Source organism: Esox lucius, chromosome 7 (assembly GCF_011004845.1).
Source record: "Esox lucius isolate fEsoLuc1 chromosome 7, fEsoLuc1.pri, whole genome shotgun sequence".
NCBI lineage: Eukaryota > Metazoa > Chordata > Actinopteri > Esociformes > Esocidae > Esox > Esox lucius.
The window spans coordinates 35,291,307-35,311,684 of NC_047575.1; the positions used below are offsets into that span (position 1 = coordinate 35,291,307).

The 20,378-nt window shown below is 42.5% G+C and overlaps 1 protein-coding gene across 3 annotated transcripts in view; it reads left to right on the top strand.

The window, feature by feature from the left end:
* The first annotated feature begins 5,433 nt into the window (after window positions 1-5,433).
* The window catches only part of mcama (melanoma cell adhesion molecule a), a 47,053-nt gene continuing 32,108 nt past the window's right edge, over window positions 5,434-20,378 (top strand). For 2 of the 3 annotated variants that reach the window (XM_010870881.4, XM_010870883.4), the window contains exon 1: window positions 5,435-5,578. In XM_010870881.4, the coding sequence (XP_010869183.2) occupies window positions 5,515-5,578 (64 nt within the window). In that variant the 5' untranslated portion in view covers window positions 5,435-5,514. Of the gene's footprint in view, window positions 5,579-20,378 lie in introns of all 3 variants that reach the window. The other variant, XM_010870882.4, reaches the window with a different exon arrangement.

Here is a 20,378-nt window from a genome sequence, read left to right on the forward strand (position 1 = left end):
CCCCTACCCTGCCCTTCCCCTATGTCCAGCCCCCTCTGTTCACCCGATCAGTACAGGTTTGATGTGATTTGAGGTACTCCATGACTATTTATTAGTTAATTAATGCATCTTGTAAGATGCAGAATGTAAGGATTTAACATAGATGTTTGAGTCCTTTTAAACACAAGTAATTTCGTTGTAATACAGAGACTTCCCAGAGACCACCTTTCTGCCAACACACATCAAGTGCACATCAGACAATGGCTCAGTAGTGCAAAAGGCCCCCTCAGCTGCCCCAGCTCTGAGCACAAACCAAATCAAGGAGGGTTGATGGTAATGATCATTACAAATGTGTCATAGAGTTTGACTTAAACTCAATTGCAATAATCAAACATCTAGATTACAGCTGTTATGCCTGTCGCTCCTGGCAAAATCCTGCACCTGTGTCTGAACTCACCTCCATTAACGTTAAGCAGTATTGTCAGTGCTTACATCTGGAGAGAATACTCCTCTAGCTGAAAAACATCTGACAATGTAGATCGACACAGATTTTTTCATGTGCACTGTGCCTCTTGCTCAGGAATAATGGAGGAAATTAACATAATACTTTTAATGATGAGTCATGTGAATAAAATATGACCTAATAAATGATTATGGGAATGAAAGTACTCAAGCCTACCAGTCGTAATGTACATTAATAATCCCATAATCACAATCCTGTCCTATGTGAAAAGGGAATAGACTTATTGAGTGTAACTCACTCAGACGGTTAACATGATTTTAGCTTTTTGGTGATTAATAAGCTACAGAAAAACAAATAAAGAACAATATAACCCCAGCACCCAGATGGAGTTCCTCCTCTGCTTTTGCACTTCATAAGTTAATGAGATTTCTATTACATAAGAGAAATGTCTGACACACGTGAGGATAAAGGACCTTGACATTGTCCTCAGCTCTTGCATGTCGATTTTGCTTTTGGTTTTGGCGGGTCTGACACCCCTGTGGAGAAACACTCTGTCCCCATCTGTGTAACCAGACCGGCCAGTGCATGCTCTCGCTCCCGGCATCAAGGACGACAATTATCAGGCTAATCATGTTAGCGCTATAACACTAGCTTACAACAGCCTCCATACATAAAATGTCATGGAACAACAACATGCGCCTTGTTGGGTTTGGGGATCCACCCTATCTTGTGTTGTGGTCAATTTGTGGGCAGTTGATATGGAACTGGAATAGTAAGCCAATTATGTGATTTATTGTTGTGTTGTCTTGACATGGTGTTGTGTTGTCTTGAAATTGCTGCTTTGTGCTTGTTTTACAGAAGGGCCAAATGTACTACCATGGCAATGTGGGGAGCAAAGAGTAAAAGTGAAAGTTCTGTTTGGCTCAGTTGGTTGAGCATAGCATTCAGCATGCTCTCCCGACAACACCAAAGGTTGTGGGTTTGATTCATATATATATATGTACAGTATGTCACAAAAGTGAGTACACCCCTCACATATTTGATTATATATTTTCATGTGACAACACTGAAGAAATAACTATTTTCTACAATGTAATGTAGTGGGTGAACAGCTTGTATAACAGTGTACATTTGCTGTCCCCTCAAAATAACTCAACACACAGCCATTAATGTCTAAACCGCTGGCAAGAAAAGTGCGTACACCACTAAGCGAAAATGTCCACATTGGGCCCAAAGTGTTAATATTTTGTGTGGCCACCATCATTTTCCAGCTCTGCCTTAACCCTCTAGAGCATGGAGTTCACCAGAGCTTCACAGCTTGCCACTGGAGTCCTCTTCCACTCCTCCATGACGACATCACGGGGCTGGTGGATGTTAGAGACTTTGCGCTCCTCCACCTTCCATTTGAGGATGCCCCACAGATGCTAAATAGGGTTTAGGTCTGGATACATGCTTGGCCAGTCCATCACCTTCACCCTCAGCTTCTTTAGCAAGGCAGTGGTCGACATGGAGGTGTGTTTGGGGTCGATATCATGTTGGAATACTGCCCTGCGGCCCAGTCTCTGAAGGGAGGGGATCATGCTCTTCTTCAGTATGTCACAGTACATGTTGGCATTCATGGTTCCCTCAATGAACTGTAGCTCTCCAGTGCCAGCAGCACTCATACAGCCCCAGACCATGACACTCCCACCACCATGCTTGACTGTAGGCAAGACACACTTGTCTTTGTACTCCTCACTTGGTTGCCGCCACACACTCTTGACACCATCTGAACCAAATACGTTTATCTTGGTCTCTTCAGACCACAGGACATGGTTCCAGTAATCCATGTCCTTAGTCTGCTTGTCTTCAGCAAACAGTTTGCAGGCTTTCTTGTGCATCATCTTTAGAAGAGGCTTCATTCTGGAACGACAGCCATGCAGACCAATTTGATGCAGTGTGCGGCGTATGGTCTGAGCACTGACAGGTTAACCACCCACCCCTTCAACCTCTTCAGCAACACCGTGCTGAAGCTCAGTGTCAGGATCTTGGCAATCTTCTTATAGCCTAGGCCATCTTTATGTAGAGCAACAATTCTTTGTTTCAGATCCTCAGAGAGTTATTTGCCATGAGGTGCCATGTTGAACTTCCAGTGACCTGTATGAGGGAGTGTGAGAGCAATAACACCAAAATTAACCCCATTCACACCTGAGACCTTGTAACACTAATGAGTCACATGACACCGGGGAGGGAAAATGGCTAATTGTGCCTAATTTTTATATTTTTACTTAGGGGTGTACTCACTTTTGTTGCCAGCGGTTTAGACATTAATGGTTGTGTGTTGAGTTATTTTGAGGGGCAGCAAATTCACACTGTTATACAAGCTGTTCACTCACTACTTTACATTGTGGAAGTGTTTTTTCTTCAGTGTTGTCACATGAAAAGATCAAATCAAATATTTACAAAAATGTGAGGGGTGTGTTCACTTTTGTGAGATACTGTATAAATGTAAGTGTGATTGTAAATACATTTGGGTGAAACCAATTGCTAAATAGCATATATTATTATGTTTAAATGTACACCAGCATGGTCAAACTCCACAGTGTTTGAAAATATCCATGTAGCCCCCATCTCACAAAACAATGAATTTACTATGTAAAAATAATAATAAATAAATCAACCCTGCAAAAAATGTATAAATCAACCCAAAAAAAAAAATGAAGAACAGACCTATTACCGGTACGGTTCTCTTACACAGTCATAGATATCATCACACCAGCTTTTCCTGGACCCAGAACGCCTCCAGTTATGGTATACAGTGACTATTCAGGTGGGGCCTGCAGTTGCCTGTGGTCATGGAGGTGGTCTTTGTCAGGAGAAGAATACACATTCCTGATGCTGAGGCGTTACGATTAGTAAACCCATACAATTGGGGGTTCAAGCTGGCAGACACCAACTCCCAGAACTAAACATTGTAGAATAGAAGATCCCTGTACCGATTGCAGGTTTTGGCAGAACTCTTCTATTACATTTTTGTCATGGCTGTTTTGGGTGCATGAAACAGATAGCTTAACTTGGGATTTCCATGCAAATTGTGACTGCAAACCGAAATCAAAGCAAGGAGATGGAAAAAAACCCACGGTGTTCTGTGTGATCTTGATTATAGGGAACGGCAGCCATGGAAACCAGTCACACCTCAGGGCTCTTCCTGATCCTCATCTGTCTCACTGTCATGTCCTCCAAATCCTCTGGAGCTGACCTCACCCCAGAAATCTCAAAGAACATGAAGAATCGTATGACACTTTGGTGAGGAATAGAGATATTGTGCGCTTTGTGAATGTGATGATTAACCATACTGCCGATTATTTTGGTATTTGCAAAAATATGTCCAAGGGACATAAAAGCCTAAAAACTGCGGTGAGATATTTTAAAACTCTACCTGTGACAACTTGCTTTGTTGCAGTGATACTGACAGGTTCACGAGACACTTGTTGTTAAGCCTAAGAAAAATCCTACTTGTCTTTCAAGCCAACGGTCGTTCTAGAAAAGTTAACTTGAGAACCTAACGAGACTGTGTTCATCTGAACTGGCACTTGCATCCTGGTGAAGTCATCTATGTGTGTGTTAATGGTGTTTGACCATTAAATCCTGGCTGTCGCCCCCTATATGTACCCGAGCCCTCTGTTTGCTCTTAGCCGACACAACAGTGTGAGAGACAGATGGGAAACTCAGATACAAGAGAGAGGAAGAGAGAGAGGGGATGGAAACAGAGGGGTTAGAGGTACAATCGATTTGAGATGGAGAAAATGAACTGTCAGTATGTGATAGAGTGAAGACTGCTTCTTCTCTCTATCACGGTGCAAAGAAGGGATTTTAGAGGTGGGTCCAGTATCTGGGTGCACTTCAAAGGGTTTTTTTTCTCATTCGCTTCCAATTTGCCTTTTCTGCTCTACAGAACAGACTTTTCTGCACCTCAACCTCCGGGGACAGTGTAACTTGCTGCTCTTAGGCCCTCTTTCCAAATCCACTGGACCAGATTAGGTCCACTTGGCAGGGGTGGAAGGGGTGTTGCTCCTGTGTACATAGATGTGTGTCAGCGGAACCCTAACCCACAGGTGAACAAACACAGTCATGCCGTGTGATACATATAGAATGTGTTAACCTCCACCACATCAACCGTATGGTACCTCTAGGACCATATCTAGAGCCATAACATATCACCATACACCACATTAAATGCTTTAATACACCAAAAAGAAAACGTCTGGATGAACCAAATTCCCCGCATAGCATAGAAGGAAAAAACATGAAGGTAGTGTCTTTATAAATCTATTGTTCATTATTATATTATACAACCACCACTGAATAAAGGATGTTCTTCATTTCTGCACTATAGGTGTTTTTCCCCCCTTATTTGTAACCCTATACATGCCTGCACTGAGTCCCAGGCTCAGCTACTAGTGATGTATGGAGAGGGACCTGACCCTTTCGGACAGCTGGAGTGACAGCCTCACTCTGTATCCCCTCTCTGCTGCAGCTGTCAGTGGAGGTGACTGTTGGGTGGTGAAAAACAACAGAAGTTGTAAACGACCTGCAAGCTGATACGCCCTGGAGAAGCCTCTTACCTAGGGTTGAAAGTTGGGGCCACCACTGTGTTTACAAAGATCAATTGGTTGACATTGCATCGCTTCCAACATTCTTCACATTCACAATAGGCCTATGGCTTTACCTATAGAAAAAACAACGTTAACAGATTACTATTTCAATGGAACAGAATTCACCCAAAGTGCTATTTCCGTATAAAAATGGGTTAGCTTTAAAGTGCAACCTTAATTAAATCGTTTTTTCATCAAATGTTTTCAAAGCCCATTGTTAGGTTATATAATGAAGGGGGAAGGAATTTGGAAATCCAAAATGTTCTCCAGACAATAGAGTAGACGACAGACCTTTTTCCCTTTTTCTGCAACTCGACTCCCTCTCTCCTCCCGCCCCCTTCCTCGCGGTGAAGACAACCAGTGCCTCGCTCTCTTCTTGTGCGCGCGGATCATTCCTACGTTTCATTCTGAGGACGGTGTTAAGACTGACAAATCGGCATGGCTTTCCCAAAGAACTTGTTCGTCTTGGTGTTTCTTATTATTGATTCTCTCAGTTTTAATGGTAAGTAAAACAAACGTAGTGATTTTGTAGTGTTTTAGATGTTTGTAAACTTTTTCTCGTGGACTAGAGTTTGAATGGGATGCACTTGGACACGAAGGCTACTTCGATTTTAATGAAGGATGCTGCAGTCTAAAATTCGCATACTATGTTTGTCATTTGATTTTTCCTGAATGCAGGTACATTTATAGCACGTATATTTGACTATGTTTGCGAATCATTGGCAGTTGAATTTGAAAATGCGTCTCTATTACCAAACTAGTAAAAACCTTGACATACGCAATACACTGAGTTATCTTAACATTTAAATGAATTGAAGTCGCCCGGCTGTTCTTTTTTTAAATTGCAGTTGCTAATTTAGCACCTTATTGTGACTTTGAAATCACATAGGCGTTAACAAAAAAATATCCATACTCGCGTTCAATCTCGAATTCTGTGTATAAACCATGTGGTTTTTGCATGATCTACGCCTTAGTTTACCTGTACTATCACGTGTGGGGCGGCTGAAGACACCCTCTCCAACGAAATTGTTTAAGATCCGTTTTGCCAAAGCTTTCAATTACGTGTATTCATCTACCGCACCGCGCACCTCCATATAAATAAATAAATATACAGTGTGCACTGTCTGCTTTGATAAAAGCAAAACAGAAACTCAAGGACAAGAACTTATGCTAATAAAATCACACATAAACAAACAAGTTAGTATTAGTGAGATTTTTGCTCTATTCTTTTTATCCCAGAGTTGTTACTAACAATGTGTAGGTTGGGTCACTAGACAGCTGAAACTTTGTAAAAATATTTTACATGTGTAAGTCTAGGACATTCTGTGTACCTGCGCATGATTATGTTTGTATGCGTGCCTCCGTGCAAGTGTGTGCACGCTATGAGCGAAGATAGGTGGTGCTTGAGTGCCTTTTTGTGATCAGACTGTGCCCCAATACAACCTGTCCTCCCCACTGAATAAATCCTCCTCTTATAGGCCTACAGACACTCCTTGTTCATTTATCTGGGTCTGATACGGTGTGGCCTCCCCCGCCTCCTCACTCCACAACAGGACAACACTCACTCTGCCATGGCCTTATCCCTCGTTTTGTCTACAATCCCTGTTTTTTACTCTTTTAACCTTGTCTTAATTGGGTCACCTCAACTTAATAGTCAGCTCCACCTCACCCCCCTGGGAGACGGCGTAAAGCTGTCTGTTTTGGGATTATTGACTAGAGATAGAGACCTCTGCCCCTCTAGCCTCTACACAATGAATGTGGTCAGTAATATGGCGCTCCTCATTTAGGGATTATGAAGGTGCTAGTATCTTACATTTTTAATAGTAGATAACATCACTTCCGTATTTAACAGTATGGGCCTACTGAGAGTGTTAATTCAGTGTAAGCAGATTTCCTGTTGAATTGATAGTGAGTGTGCATAGTGTGTTTGTGCCTTTTACTATGGCTAAAAAGCATTAGGGCACCTCTGGAATAGGCTAACAGTTTACAGGCACCTCTGGACTAGACTAACAGTTACAGGCACCTCTGGACTAGACTAACATTTACAGGCACCTCTGGACTAGACTAACAGTTACAGGCACCTCTGGACTAGACTAACATTTACAGGCACCTCTGGACTAGACTAACAGTTACAGGCACCTCTGGACTAGACTAACAGTTACAGTGCTCTTCTGGACTAGACTAACAGTTACAGGCACCTCTGGACTAGACTAACAGTTACAGTGCTCTTCTGGACTAGACTAACAGTTACAGTGCTCTTCTGGACTAGACTAACAGTTACAGTGCTCTTCTGGACTAGACTAACAGTTACAGTGCTCTTCTGGACTAGACTAACAGTTACAGTGCTCTTCTGGACTAGACTAACAGTTACAGTGCTCTTCTGGACTAGACTAACAGTTACAGTGCTCTTCTGGACTATCAGCTATATAATCTTAAACTCCTGTTATTTGTAGTGTTGTTTTCTGTCTGTACCAAGGCCCAATTCCTCCAAAAAAATCCAGTACTTATTTACATTATGTAAATAATCGACTTCAATCTAAGCCACAATTGGAGTATGGAAATATATTACGGGACCCCTCGTACAGTACGAGCCTCTGGAGGCCTATGAACCTCTGAGGCCTAATCTGTTAACAGCCCACATTCTGCTTGATGGAGCAGACCCTGACCTCTGCTGATCGAAGCACAATGGGATGCTTTTCCCTCTCAGAGACTAACCTTTTCATACTGCTAGGTTAATCAACAATGGAGCTCTGCTTCTCCTGAAAGTTCAGATTTATGACAGTTCAAGTATGTTTTCGTGTACTCTGATGACCTAAAATATTAAATTAAAGTAGATATTTGGAAGGAAGCTTTTAAAACGACAGAAGGATATTCAATGGACATAATTTTAATGGATCTTTAGTAGTTGAAGATGTTTTGGTTTTCTTCATATCATCAATTATTTCCTGTTCTATAAAGGGGAGACGAGGGAGCATTTTTCTCTCTCATGTTTTGGCAGTCATTCTTTTTGCTGAAGAAGCCTTCTGCCCTTCCTGAAATTAATGTAAACTTCTCCTCAGATAACACACTATTCTTTACAAATGTAAACATTAATGGCATGACATTACACAGATGCTAGTGGTTCTTTGACATGTACATCTAGATAAGATATGATACCATTATCCAGAGCCCCTGGCTGAGATATTGACCTGTCACTTTCTGGAGTAGATCTCATCATCCTCATTAGAGGATAGTGCAAGTGAATGTTAATCATTATTTCAAACACCAATTATGTAATTTCATTGACATCCAACAGGGGGCAGTAAGTGGGTAATTCATTCTGTAAGGTGTAGTAGATAAACATGCTTAATCCTAAAGTAAACTCTCTGGCTCCCAGCAAAGCTTAACATAATCATTGTATCAAAGCTATTGCTCACTGTGAAAAACAAAAATTTTCTGAAATGGGAACACAAAGTACCCATACCTATCTTAACTTCCGTTGGCTTTTCATCTCCGCCGTTACAGAAGTGGACAGCTGTGGAAATGTGGTGGATTTGCCGGTTGACAGTCCAGAGGCAGCTGGGAGGTGTGTAGCTGTGGGCCTCGTCCACACTATGTTATGGAATTAGCCTGAGTGACCGCTAGCCTTGGTAGACACATATTGAAACAGACTCTTTGTGTTCAACAGGACCGAGATTGCGATGCAAATAATAATTAAAAGGATGTAAATGACTGGGGGGGGGGGAACGGTTGAATTGATATTCTATTTACAAACCCTTTATTCGGTGAATGATAAACAATCAGCCTCAGCGGAGGTTTCCATCCAAGTACTGGAGTTTCCAATTACTTTTTTGCTTGGTGCTGGGGTTCCGGCTTCACTGAACCATTCATTCATTGGGATCCTTTTGGATCTTTTATTCTGATTGACCTGTGAATGTACAGCCATGACATCTGCATTCAGGAGCTGAGAGAGCTGTGGCACATCATTCTGGAGGCTCATTGAACAAGGCCAAGGAGCCATGGAGTTAGGCCCTGTACCTTGCTGTGCTAAGCCCCCTGAGCAATGATGAGGTGAGACAAGACCGTGGGGACTGAGGGAAGTGCCGAAGCGGTCCACCCCCCTGTACCATTTGAAGTTGCCTGCTGAAGGGTGGACCAAAACAATGAGTTGGGGCTGCTAAGGGCCCCGGGTTTGTCCACCCAGGCTTTTGATTAGGGAAGGGATTTGTCCTAATTCCAGATGCACGAATCGAGACCTGTAGACAGGGGGTTTAGAGGCCTTGGGCTGATCTGAAGACTAGAGTGTCTTGGTTTGTTTGTGTATGTTAACCTTCTTTAATCAAGCACTTGCACTTCAGGAGCATGCTACTTTCCTGGTAAGCCCATCAATTTGAATGGTGGTAGTTACATACACGTAACTTTAGATTTGGTTTGGATGTTTTTGCCACGCTATAAAGACATAAACCAGGGACAGACAGTCTCAAAGAGGCATTCAGCAGGCAGGGCAGGAGGAGGCATCCGCCCATACATACTGTACAGTATCTCCAGACTGTGGATTATTGATCTTAGTGTAGGATTTCATATTGAACAGCTGCTCTGTATGAAGTGGTTAGATTTATCCCTGCCGTCTTGGAGGGAATTTCCTTAGCACTGACGTATTGCATTTGTGCCGGATAGCAAGAAAAAAAAGCTCCTTTTGAGTGTTATCTGTTTTATTCAGGGCACCTCTTTCATTAGAATGGAATGTGTTAGGCTGGGAGTTTTAGCCTTGGAGAAGCTAGTGACTTCTGTAAAATACTGGTTGTTTATCAAAGTCAGCCGGAGAAACCCACTATGGTAATTGGCTGTGAGAGTGAATTACAATCATCCAAGCACATCCAGGGGGTGAAGTATTTATCATGGCCAGATGCCAGTGCACTCAGTCTTTCAGGGCAAATCATGCACCATGTTAATAACCACATAATTCATACAGTTCTTGCAAAGACACTGATTTTCTTATTTAGATGAAATGCAGCAGGGTGAAATTGCTTTGAACTTTCACACCTTGTTGGACATGTTAGTTGGCCATATTGTGACCGTTCTTGCTTGTGGTTTTATTATGCCTCATGCCGCTTGTGTGTAAAATACATTGGTATTAATGGTTTATTAACACATTTAAATGTGCACCGTATAATTATAATATACATCGTGAGTTGCACCGTTGATTTTAAAGCTTGTGCCTGGGCTCTCTTTGGGCAATATTAGCCATCTTGTCTGTAGAGTGTCCCCTCATATTGTGAGCCCATCTGTGGGACACATGGCACTGTCTTCAGCCAGGATCCGGGCCCTGGCAGAGATCCCAATGATTCCAAAGAGACTCAGATCCTCTCAGATGTTGTCTTTGCTAAAACAGCCCCCATTCTTCTTTCTTTGCCCCAAACGTATCGCTCCCTCCACAAACACAGTTCAACCACCGGCAGCTGCAAACACCTGGCACCCAGTTGACAAGCAGGCATATTTTGGAGGAGTGGGGATAGGGAGTGGGATTGGGTAGTGGGGTGGTGGTGGGGGGGTGCTACGCTGCTCAGGTTACACAGACATCATACACCGCAATGGTTCCCCCCCTACAATCCTACCTACCCCCATAGCCTCCTTGGCCAAAAGTATCCTCCCAAACCTCTTTCATACCCCCATCCAACACCCCTCCTTCCCCTTGTGCCTGCTCTCTACCCCCCTTCTCTGTTTGGCTAGTTTCCCTGGTGGATGATTGAGCTTGAGGCTGCTATGAATTTCTGTTGCTGTAGTAAATAGTATTGACTAAGATATAAATACCAATAGCAGTGGATTATAGGGAAAGATAAGGTGGTAGTGTGGGTAATGTAGACATGAGTTGTTGATATGATTTTCTTTACATGATTTGATTCGCACAGAATGCATATTTCAGACAAAGATAATAAACAGGTTCTGTCTTACAATAAATGACAGTTGAAAATCACATTTGATTATTACGAAGTCTGTATATTTGTCCTTGCATTAATGCTAGACAGTTTGTTCTGGTTGTGAAGGAACTGTTTGTGGTGGAACTGTCCCAAGTACTCTCTCCCAATCTATTTGGTAGGAGACAATGGCACTTACTGGTTGTCTTGGCCTGGGTATAGAGCATCTTTCCAAACACCTTGGATAGATTTTCAGTTAAAATTTCAGCCCCTTCATATTTTTTTATATTAACAACATGCTCACTGGTGACTAAAGATAGGGCTTGCTTTCAGGCCAATTTCAGGCCAGAACTGACTCCCCTGGGCTTATGTTATACATAGTGTTATATGGGAGTGACCAGGAACAAACACATGTAGGTGTTCACGGTCCTGTAGGGAGTCGTATTAAAGCAAATAGAAGTGATAGGTAAGCAGGGGACGGTGAAATCAAAACCAAAGGACCAACCGCTTTTCTGGGGAGCCGGTGTCATCTCTGGGACGGCCCCTTCGCGGCGGTTTGGGGAGGGATGAGTGCTGGCGTTCGTAGCTTCGGTGGCCTTTCCACCGATTTTCTGAAGGCTGTTCTTATTCTTTGGCTCCTGAGTTGCTGGAGCCAGGCAGTGGTGAAGGCAGCATGGCTTGGGGTTATTCTCTTCCTTCCCTCTGTAAATGCTGCTTCCTCCTCCAGGTGCTTGAGCTTCTTCCTCTGCACGTTCTACTTCTTTCCAGTCAACTTCTCTTTCATTTCTGCTCCGAGCTGTTCCTTGGGAGCGCTTAAATACCTCTGTTGATAAGGTGCTAATGGGAGGCTGCTGTGCAGGGGCGTGGCTGGCCCTGCTGGTTGCCTCCAGAAGGTTCTGGAAGCTGCTGGCCTTCTTTGGGGCATTGGTGTGATGCTGATGCACCAGGCAGGGGCACATTTGCGCCATTTATTTTTCTGCTGGTTTCTAGTTTGTCCCTCCTCGCACCACTGTCGGTAAGTACTCATCACTGCTGACTAGGATCCCCCCACAAGCCTTGTCGTTTCAGAGATGCTCTGACCAAGTCGTCTGGCCATAACTATTTGGCCTTTGTCAAAGTTGCTCAGGTCTTCACCCCTGCCCATTTCTCCTGCATCCAACACGTTGACTATTATAACTGATCGCTTACCATCTTATCTAACCAGACCTTGACATGCCCTTGTTAGGAGATTATCAACGTTATTTCGGTGTTTCTGTAAAAGCACTTTGTGACAACTGCTATTGTAAAAAGGGCTTTATAAATAAATTTGATTGATATTTCGCTTCCCCTGTGAGTAGTCATAATATTCTGGGTCATCAGTGTATATGCAATCACTACGGTAAGTAAATGTAAATGAAGAAGTTCATCTGCCCATTTAAATTAGGACAATTCAATTGACATACAAATTTAACCTTTCAAAATACATAAGGTATTCTCCCTTTACAGCATTTCCCTCATTCGGACAACCAAACATAATTTCCCAGTAGTTGGAGGGATCAGGGCAAAGGGTTGTTATGCGTTTCAAGTTCAGCGTGACTTTCTATAAAAACCCTTAAGCGCAGAACTTAAGGTTTGTATTCATCACTAATTGTTTTAAATCTGTGGCGGTAGTGTAAGTACTATATATCAGTCGATCATTGAATCAAATGTGTTTTATAAAGCCCTTTTCACATCAGCAGTTGTAACAAAATGCTTTTACAGATACCCAGCCGAAAACCCCAAAGAGCAAGCAACAATAAGAATTGATGCACAGTGGCTTGGAAAAAACTGCCTAGTAGCTATATGCAATTTACTTAATTTTCCGTTTCCCAACCACTTTCAGATTTGACTGCGTAACTTTCCATAGTGTTTTTTGGCCAAATAGTTTTCATCTGTAACTTGAATCCTATAAATGTGTTCTATCTTCCCTTGACTTAGTGAACTGTCAATCATTTTCTAACAGTTCATATTGTGCTGACAGGTCCACATTCCACTAGTGCTGCTTTATTTGACAAGCAACAAACACTAATGCATGTCATATAAAAACATACAAAAATAATACCATACCATTTCTTTAGTTTAAGGCCGTGCTTAAAATGCTAATCCAATCCTTAGTGTATTGAATTTGTGTACAGTGAATTAACATTCCATTAAAGTACTTGGTGGGGAATACCAGAACCCCCCTGTCCTTTAGCCACACTGGGATTACATCCTTGTTCAAATGATAGCTTGGCTTGTCTTTTACACGCACATTTAGCTTCACCCATTGTCCTTGATGCTCAAGGGACACATTTCAGGATTCGTGGCATTCGACCAAGGCAGTGTGTCAAGAGATAGATGTTCTACTTTCATCTGGACTCTATTGTAATAGATACTATATGATTATGTTACAACATAGAACAATGCAACTGCCGACCTCCTTTGAATGCTCTTACTGAACATACCCTAAGACCATGTCATTGTCTCGAGGAATGTGTCTTTGCCAACTCCTTCGTTCTTGGGGTTATTTTTATATAAGTAAAAAAAATATATTCCAATTTATCAACCAAATCAGGGGTGTTGAAGATTATGGCAAGCTTCTAGGTGTCCGTATGAAGCCATTCTGTTTTTTTCCACACTTCTCGTCAACCCCGAAGTCACGTGGTTCAAGGCATATCAGGGCACACTCACTCACCTGACGACCTCCACAAGCGTTGCTTTGTCCAAGCTGCTTGTATAGGTCACTAGGGTACGATAAGGCCAGGAAGTCCCTGTTGGCAATGCCTCCCTGCTCCTATGTTGGCAAACTTCCATCATCCATGGGCTTTCCAGCCACTTGTCAGCTATAGGGCCACCGTCATGCTTTGAACCTAATCTGTGTTGGGAGGGATTTTAGGATGCAGCTCAACCAATGATTCACTTTCAACATGAACTGCATATTTATTTCAGACTTTCTCAGAAATTCTACATAACACAAAGGTTAGAGCAGTATTTGGCTTTTGAGTCTTTACCAGACCTTACTTGGCTCAAAGTGCAAAATTCTCTCTACCTGAAAGAATGAGTTTCTGTGTGGAAATTCAAATGCTTTTTGGCGCAGAGCTTGTTGCAGGACTGAACGTCAGCACAGAGACATGCATATTTTATATCTGAATATAGCCTGGACTGTGGTTTTCCTCAGTTCTGCTCTCCGGAGGCAGTTTTTCAAATAAACATGAGGAAACCAGCAGTTTTTGCGCAATGTTAAGCCTTACTCAGAAAGGGTAGGCTACTTTAGGATGGTCAAGATCATGAACCCAGAGCGAAGAGTTCTTCAAAACCTGGAATGAAGCTAACCACGCAATTCTGATTCTTCAACATTAGCTGTCTCTCTGTGAATCCCTTGACAGACTGACTTTCGGTACAGGGCCTATGTAGACAGGTGAAGGGGAAAGCCAATTGGTGGAACACATGATGCTTTTTTGGCACCATGCCAACCTCCTGCCACCAGCAGCTCTCATCCCATACATTCACATGTGCCCTTCCTAATTAAATGGAGTCCCAGATGAGTATGTAATGGCAACCCTGGCACAATGACAGATAGGCATAAAGGATGTCCATATGCATATACATATTCATGTTTCAAAATGTCTATGATGAAAAGAGTCTCTGGCTGTTTTTGTCCTCCTTCACTCGCGCTCTTCTTACTACTGACAAGATGATTTGTGTTATGGTGTTTACTAGGCATCCCCTTAGGAATGATGGTGTGAAAGGACCTTCATTGGAATGTCATTGCAGGACAGCATTTGACAAACATTTATTAGCGACGGAATGTTTGGGCATAGGGTCTCAATTTATGAGATGTTCAATCGGTTCCTTTAGTATCAGAGGTGGGATTTTGTCTGCTGTGAAACGGGTTGTTTCCAAGTGACCACTTTGTGTCAGCAGAGGGTTTACATACTGATACTTACAACTGTCAAACTGTATGGTAGTAGCGTTGCCCATTCAACATCATGTGTATCTTGGTAATATTGTCTCTTCCAAATTATGCTAAAACACTGGAACAAATGGTATTACGTGAGACTAACCAGACTAAGGGTTAAGTGAGCGGACGTTCTTAGAGGAACCACCCACCCAGATTCTAGGGTAATTGCAGCCTGGATGGCACATGCCCTGCAACTATGAGCAGAAATGAAACAGCAGCAGCTTAGCTTAATTCTTTTGATTGCCATTATATCTGGTAAGATTTGGCTTCTGGCAGAAGAGATACACTACACTTTCATGCATAATTTATTTTATAATAGACACAATTTTGCTCAACTGAATAGTTGAATATCTTGCTATTGTTTTTACTAACTTTCTCATTATTAAGCCAATCATGTTTTTAGGTTCTTTAAAACCAATGTAACTTTTCTTTAAACTTTTATAAATCTATTTTTTTGTTGATAATTTAATAAAGAAAAGCATAAAACATGAGGTCCTAAATTATGTCAATTGGAGAAAAAAATCCTAAATGCTTCTAAAATAATGAGGAATGGAAGATGTCTTCCTAATGAGGAATGGAAGATGTCATCCTAATGAGGAATGGAAGATGTCATCCTAATGAGGAATGGAAGATGTCATCCTAATGAGGAATGGAAGATGTCATCCTAATGCCTATTTTTAATATAATGCCAATATGGCGTAGATCCTCCTATCAATAAGAAAAGTACACAGTGCTTATGGAAAGTTTACACCCCTTAAATGTATCAATTTGCGCCTTCATTTAAATGTATAAAACAAATTCCCACTTAGTATCTACACAGCATACTGGATCTGTGCACAGTTTATTATTATTATTTGTGTGGACACTTATGCAACCAACATTGACAGTTAATTTTTTCTTATTATTTTTCTGAGATGTTTTTTTTTTCTTATTAAATATTGAAACAATTATTAATAAGTGGAAGCTGCCTTGATCAGGCTGTCCATCCAAACTGGGAGAGTAATCTGAGGTCCTACGAAGAGGCCAATGTAATTTAGACACCTTGACAAAAAAAACAGACTGGACATTCTGTGGCCATATTGCAAAACCTTTACTCTGGCAAATCTTTTGGCTTAAATACAAGTTAATACCAATAAATATATCACAAACACAAGAAAGCACATCACCCAAATAACACCATCCCCTTTGTCAAGCATGGTGGTGGCAGCATAATGTAATGTTATGCTTAATGGAGCAATCTAGAGGAAGATCCTTGTGGAAAACCTGATGCCCTCTGCAAGGAAGCTACAACTGGGACTGAAGTTCACCTTTCTGCGTGTCAGTGACTTGAAGCGATCTGCCAAAGCAACATACAATCAAAGATTTTGTGGCCGAGGGTCATTCAGTGGTCCAGGCCACTGCCTCCTGTGCATGTACAGCTGAAACATGGGTTGGAATCTGACCTGCAGCTCTTTCAGAAAAATGCCCCCTATCTTTCACCACTTTCCTGTCCGAAGCATAAAATGTCAAAAAAAGATACCTTAAAAAAGAGTGGCATGACATCATAATTGACGCATTCAATGGATATTGAACAGTTTTGTAAAGTGGTCAAATATTGCCAATGTGGGTATGTAAATTTAGCAGGGACTTTGCTTCCACGAAATATTAACTAAGGGATTGGATACTTGCAGGACAAAGGCGCAGAGTGAACAAAGGACTTTTAATACAAATAACTAAGATGTAACAACACTAAAACAAGGCAGAATGGAACAACATTACAAAGGAATCCAAAAACAATGACCGACAAGACACACTAGGAAAGAAGGAGCTTAAATAGGGACATGGATCAGGAGCACAGGTGAGGGAAATAAACAGGTGTGTGTCAGGAGCACAGGTGAGGGAAATAAACAGGTGTGTGTCAGGAGCACAGGTGAGGGAAATAAACAGGTGTGTGTCAGGAGCACAGGTGAGGGAAATAAACAGGTGTGTGTCAGGAGCACAGGTGAGGGAAATAAACAGGTGTGTGTCAGGAGCACAGGTGAGGGAAATAAACAGGTGTGTGTCAGGAGCACAGGTGAGGGAAATAAACAGGTGTGTGTCAGGAGCACAGGTGAGGGAAATAAACAGGTGTGTGTCAGGAGCACAGGTGAGGGAAATAAACAGGTGTGTGTCAGGAGCACAGGTGAGGGAAATAAACAGGTGTGTGTCAGGAGCACAGGTGAGGGAAATAAACAGGTGTGTGTCAGGAGCACAGGTGAGGGAAATAAACAGGTGTGTGTCAGGAGCACAGGTGAGGGAAATAAACAGGTGTGTGTCAGGAGCACAGGTGAGGGAAATAAACAGGTGTGTGTCAGGAGCACAGGTGAGGGAAATAAACAGGTGTGTATCAGGAGCACAGGTGAGGGAAATAAACAGGTGTGTGTCAGGAGCACAGGTGAGGGAAATAAACAGGTGTGTGCTCTAACTGAGGGAGAAAGGGCGTTGGATCACACTGGCACGGCAGGCCTGCCACTCAAGGACGTGATATTAGGCACCTAAAATTTAATTAAAACCATTTATTTGGTAGTTAGTGTTTATTTGTAAAGAAAATTATATATATATAATAAAAATAAACACTTTTTCCGAATGACTTTAGTTCAACTTCCAGGTGGCTAAGGCTTTTGCACTGCACTGTATAAATCATTTAAATAAAATAATTAAAAAACCCATTAAAAGTGTGGAGTGTGTTGCTTAGATAAGCAGAAAAGTATCCTAATTTAAATGTAAATGCGTGAAACTCAGGCACTGCACTGACTAACAGAATAAGGGTTGTGGTATGTCTTGAGGCGCTGTATGTACTTCACTGTATATATATTTCTGAGCAAACATTTGCACTGCTTTGATTAAAACATATTCAACATATTTTTGAAACAGGTTGTGCAGGCTAAAGCAAAGGAATGCTTGGCAGCTCATCGCATGGTTACTTGACTAGCATACATGCAGTGACAGGGCAATGATTGTGGTGATGACAGAGGATAGAATTAGACTAAACCACTCAGTTTTGTGTGTGTCTTTACTCTTCGTGAGGCTCATAGGGTCATATTCCAAGGACTGGCGGGGTGGACGTTCTGTGTGTTTCAGGGAATTCATTATTTTACCATGTCATTGATCCAGGAACCCGTGGAACCTAACTCTATGTTCAAGTACGTCTGAAGGGGTTGATGAGAGAGGGAGAAAGAGAGGAAAGAGAGAGAGGACAGGGTTCATGATATAAATAATGACATTTATCCAGAATACTGTATTGTTTTTAGATATACAGTGGGGAGAACAAGTATTTGATACACTGCCGATTTTGCAGGTTTTCCTACTTACAAAGCATGTAGAGGTCTGTAATTTTTATCATAGATTAAAATCCTGCAGTGCACCCAATGTCCCCCTGCTCAAGCCAGCGCATGTTCAGGCCCATCTGAAGTTTGCCAATGACCATCTGAGGAGGAATGGGAGAAGGTCATGTGGTCTGATGAGACAAAAATAGAGCTTTTTGGTCTAAACTCCACTCGCCGTGTTTGGAGGAAGAAGAAGAATGAGTACAACCCCAAGAACACCATCCCAACCGTGAAGCATGGAGGTGGAAACATCATTCTTTGGGGATGCTTTTCTGCAAAGGGGACGGGACGACTGCACCGTATTGTGGGGAGGATGGATGGGGCCATGTATCGCGAGATCTTGGCCAACAACCTCCTTCCCTCAGTAAGAGCATTGAAGATGGGTCGAGGCTGGGTCTTCCAGCATGATAACGACCCGAAACACACAGCCAGGGCAACTAAGGAGTGGCTCCGTAAGAAGCATCTCAAGGTCCTGGAGTGGCCTAGCCAGTCTCCAGACCTGAACCCAATAGAAAATCTTTGGAGGGAGCTGAAAGTCCGTATTGCCCAGCCACAGCCCCGAAACCTGAAGGATCTGGAGAAGGTCTGTATGGAGGAGTGGGCCAAAAACCCTGTTGCAGTGTGTGCAAACCTGGTCAAGAACTACAGGAAACATATGATCTCTGTAATTGCAAACAAAGGTTTCTGTACCAAATATTAAGTTTTGCTTTTCTGATGTATCAAATACTTATGTCATGCAATAAAATGCTAATTAATTCCTTAAATATCATACAATGTGATTTTCTGGATTTTTGTTTTAGATTCCGTCACTCACAGTTGAAGAGTAACTATGATAAAAATTACAGACTTCTACATGCTTTGTAAGTGGGAAACCCTGCAAAATCGGCAGTGTATCAAATACTTGTTCTCCCTGCTGTATATACAGCTCCGGAAAAAATTGTGAGACGACTGCACCAATTTCTTTCCTTTCCAAAAAAGTCGAAAAGGGAGGTTTTGAGTGAGGAACAGAAGGTTAAAATTAAGAGAGCTCTGCAAATTGAACGCTTCTGTTCCTCACTCAGAAGTTTCCTTTTCAACTTTTTTGGAAATGGTAGAAAAAGGTGCAGTGTTCTTTTTTGTATATACACCGATCAGCCATAACATTGTGACCACCTGCCTAATATTATGTAGGTCCCCCTTTTGCTGCCAACATCCCTGACCCGTCGAGGCATGGACTCCACTAGACATCTGGTGTGCTATGTTGTCGGCACCAAGCAGATCCTTTAAGTCCTGTAAGTTGCAAGCTTTGGGCTCCATGGATCGGACCTGTTAGTCCAGCACATCCCACAGATGCTCAATTGGATTGAAATCTGGGGAATTTGGAGGCCAAGTCAACACCTTGAACTCGTTTTGTTCCTCAAACCATTCCTGAGCAATTTATGCTTTGTGGTAGGGCGCATTATCCTGCTGAAAGAGGCCAGTGTCATCAGGGAATACCGTTGCCATGAAAGGGTGCACATGGTCTGCAACAGTGCTAGGTAGGTGGTACGTGTCAAAGTAACATCCACATAATGGCAGGATCCAAGGTTTCCCTGCAGAACATTGCCCAAAGCATCTCACTGCCTCCGCCAGCTTGCCTCCTTCCCACAGTGCATCCTGTTGCCATGTGTTCTCCAGGTAAGCGACACACCCAGCCATCCACGTGATGTAAAAGAAAACGTCATTCATCAGACCAGGCCACCTTCTTCCATTGCTCCGTGGTCTAGTTCTGATGCTCACATGCCTATTGTAGTCGCTTTTGGCAGTGGACAGGGGTCAGTATGGGCACCCTGACTGGTCTGCAGCTATGCAGCCCCAAACGCAACAAACTTCTATGAGTACCAGCATTACATTTTTCAGCAGTTTCACCTACAGTAGCTTGTCTGTTGGATCGGACCACATGGGCCAGCCTTCATTCCCCACGTGCATCAATGAGCCTTGGCTGCACATGATTCTGTCACCGGTTCATTGCTTTTCCTTTGTTGGACCACTTTTGGTAGGTACTGACTACTGTAGACCAGGAACACCACACAAGGGCTGCAGTTGGAGATGCTCTGACCCAGTCGTCTAGCCATCACAATTTGGCCC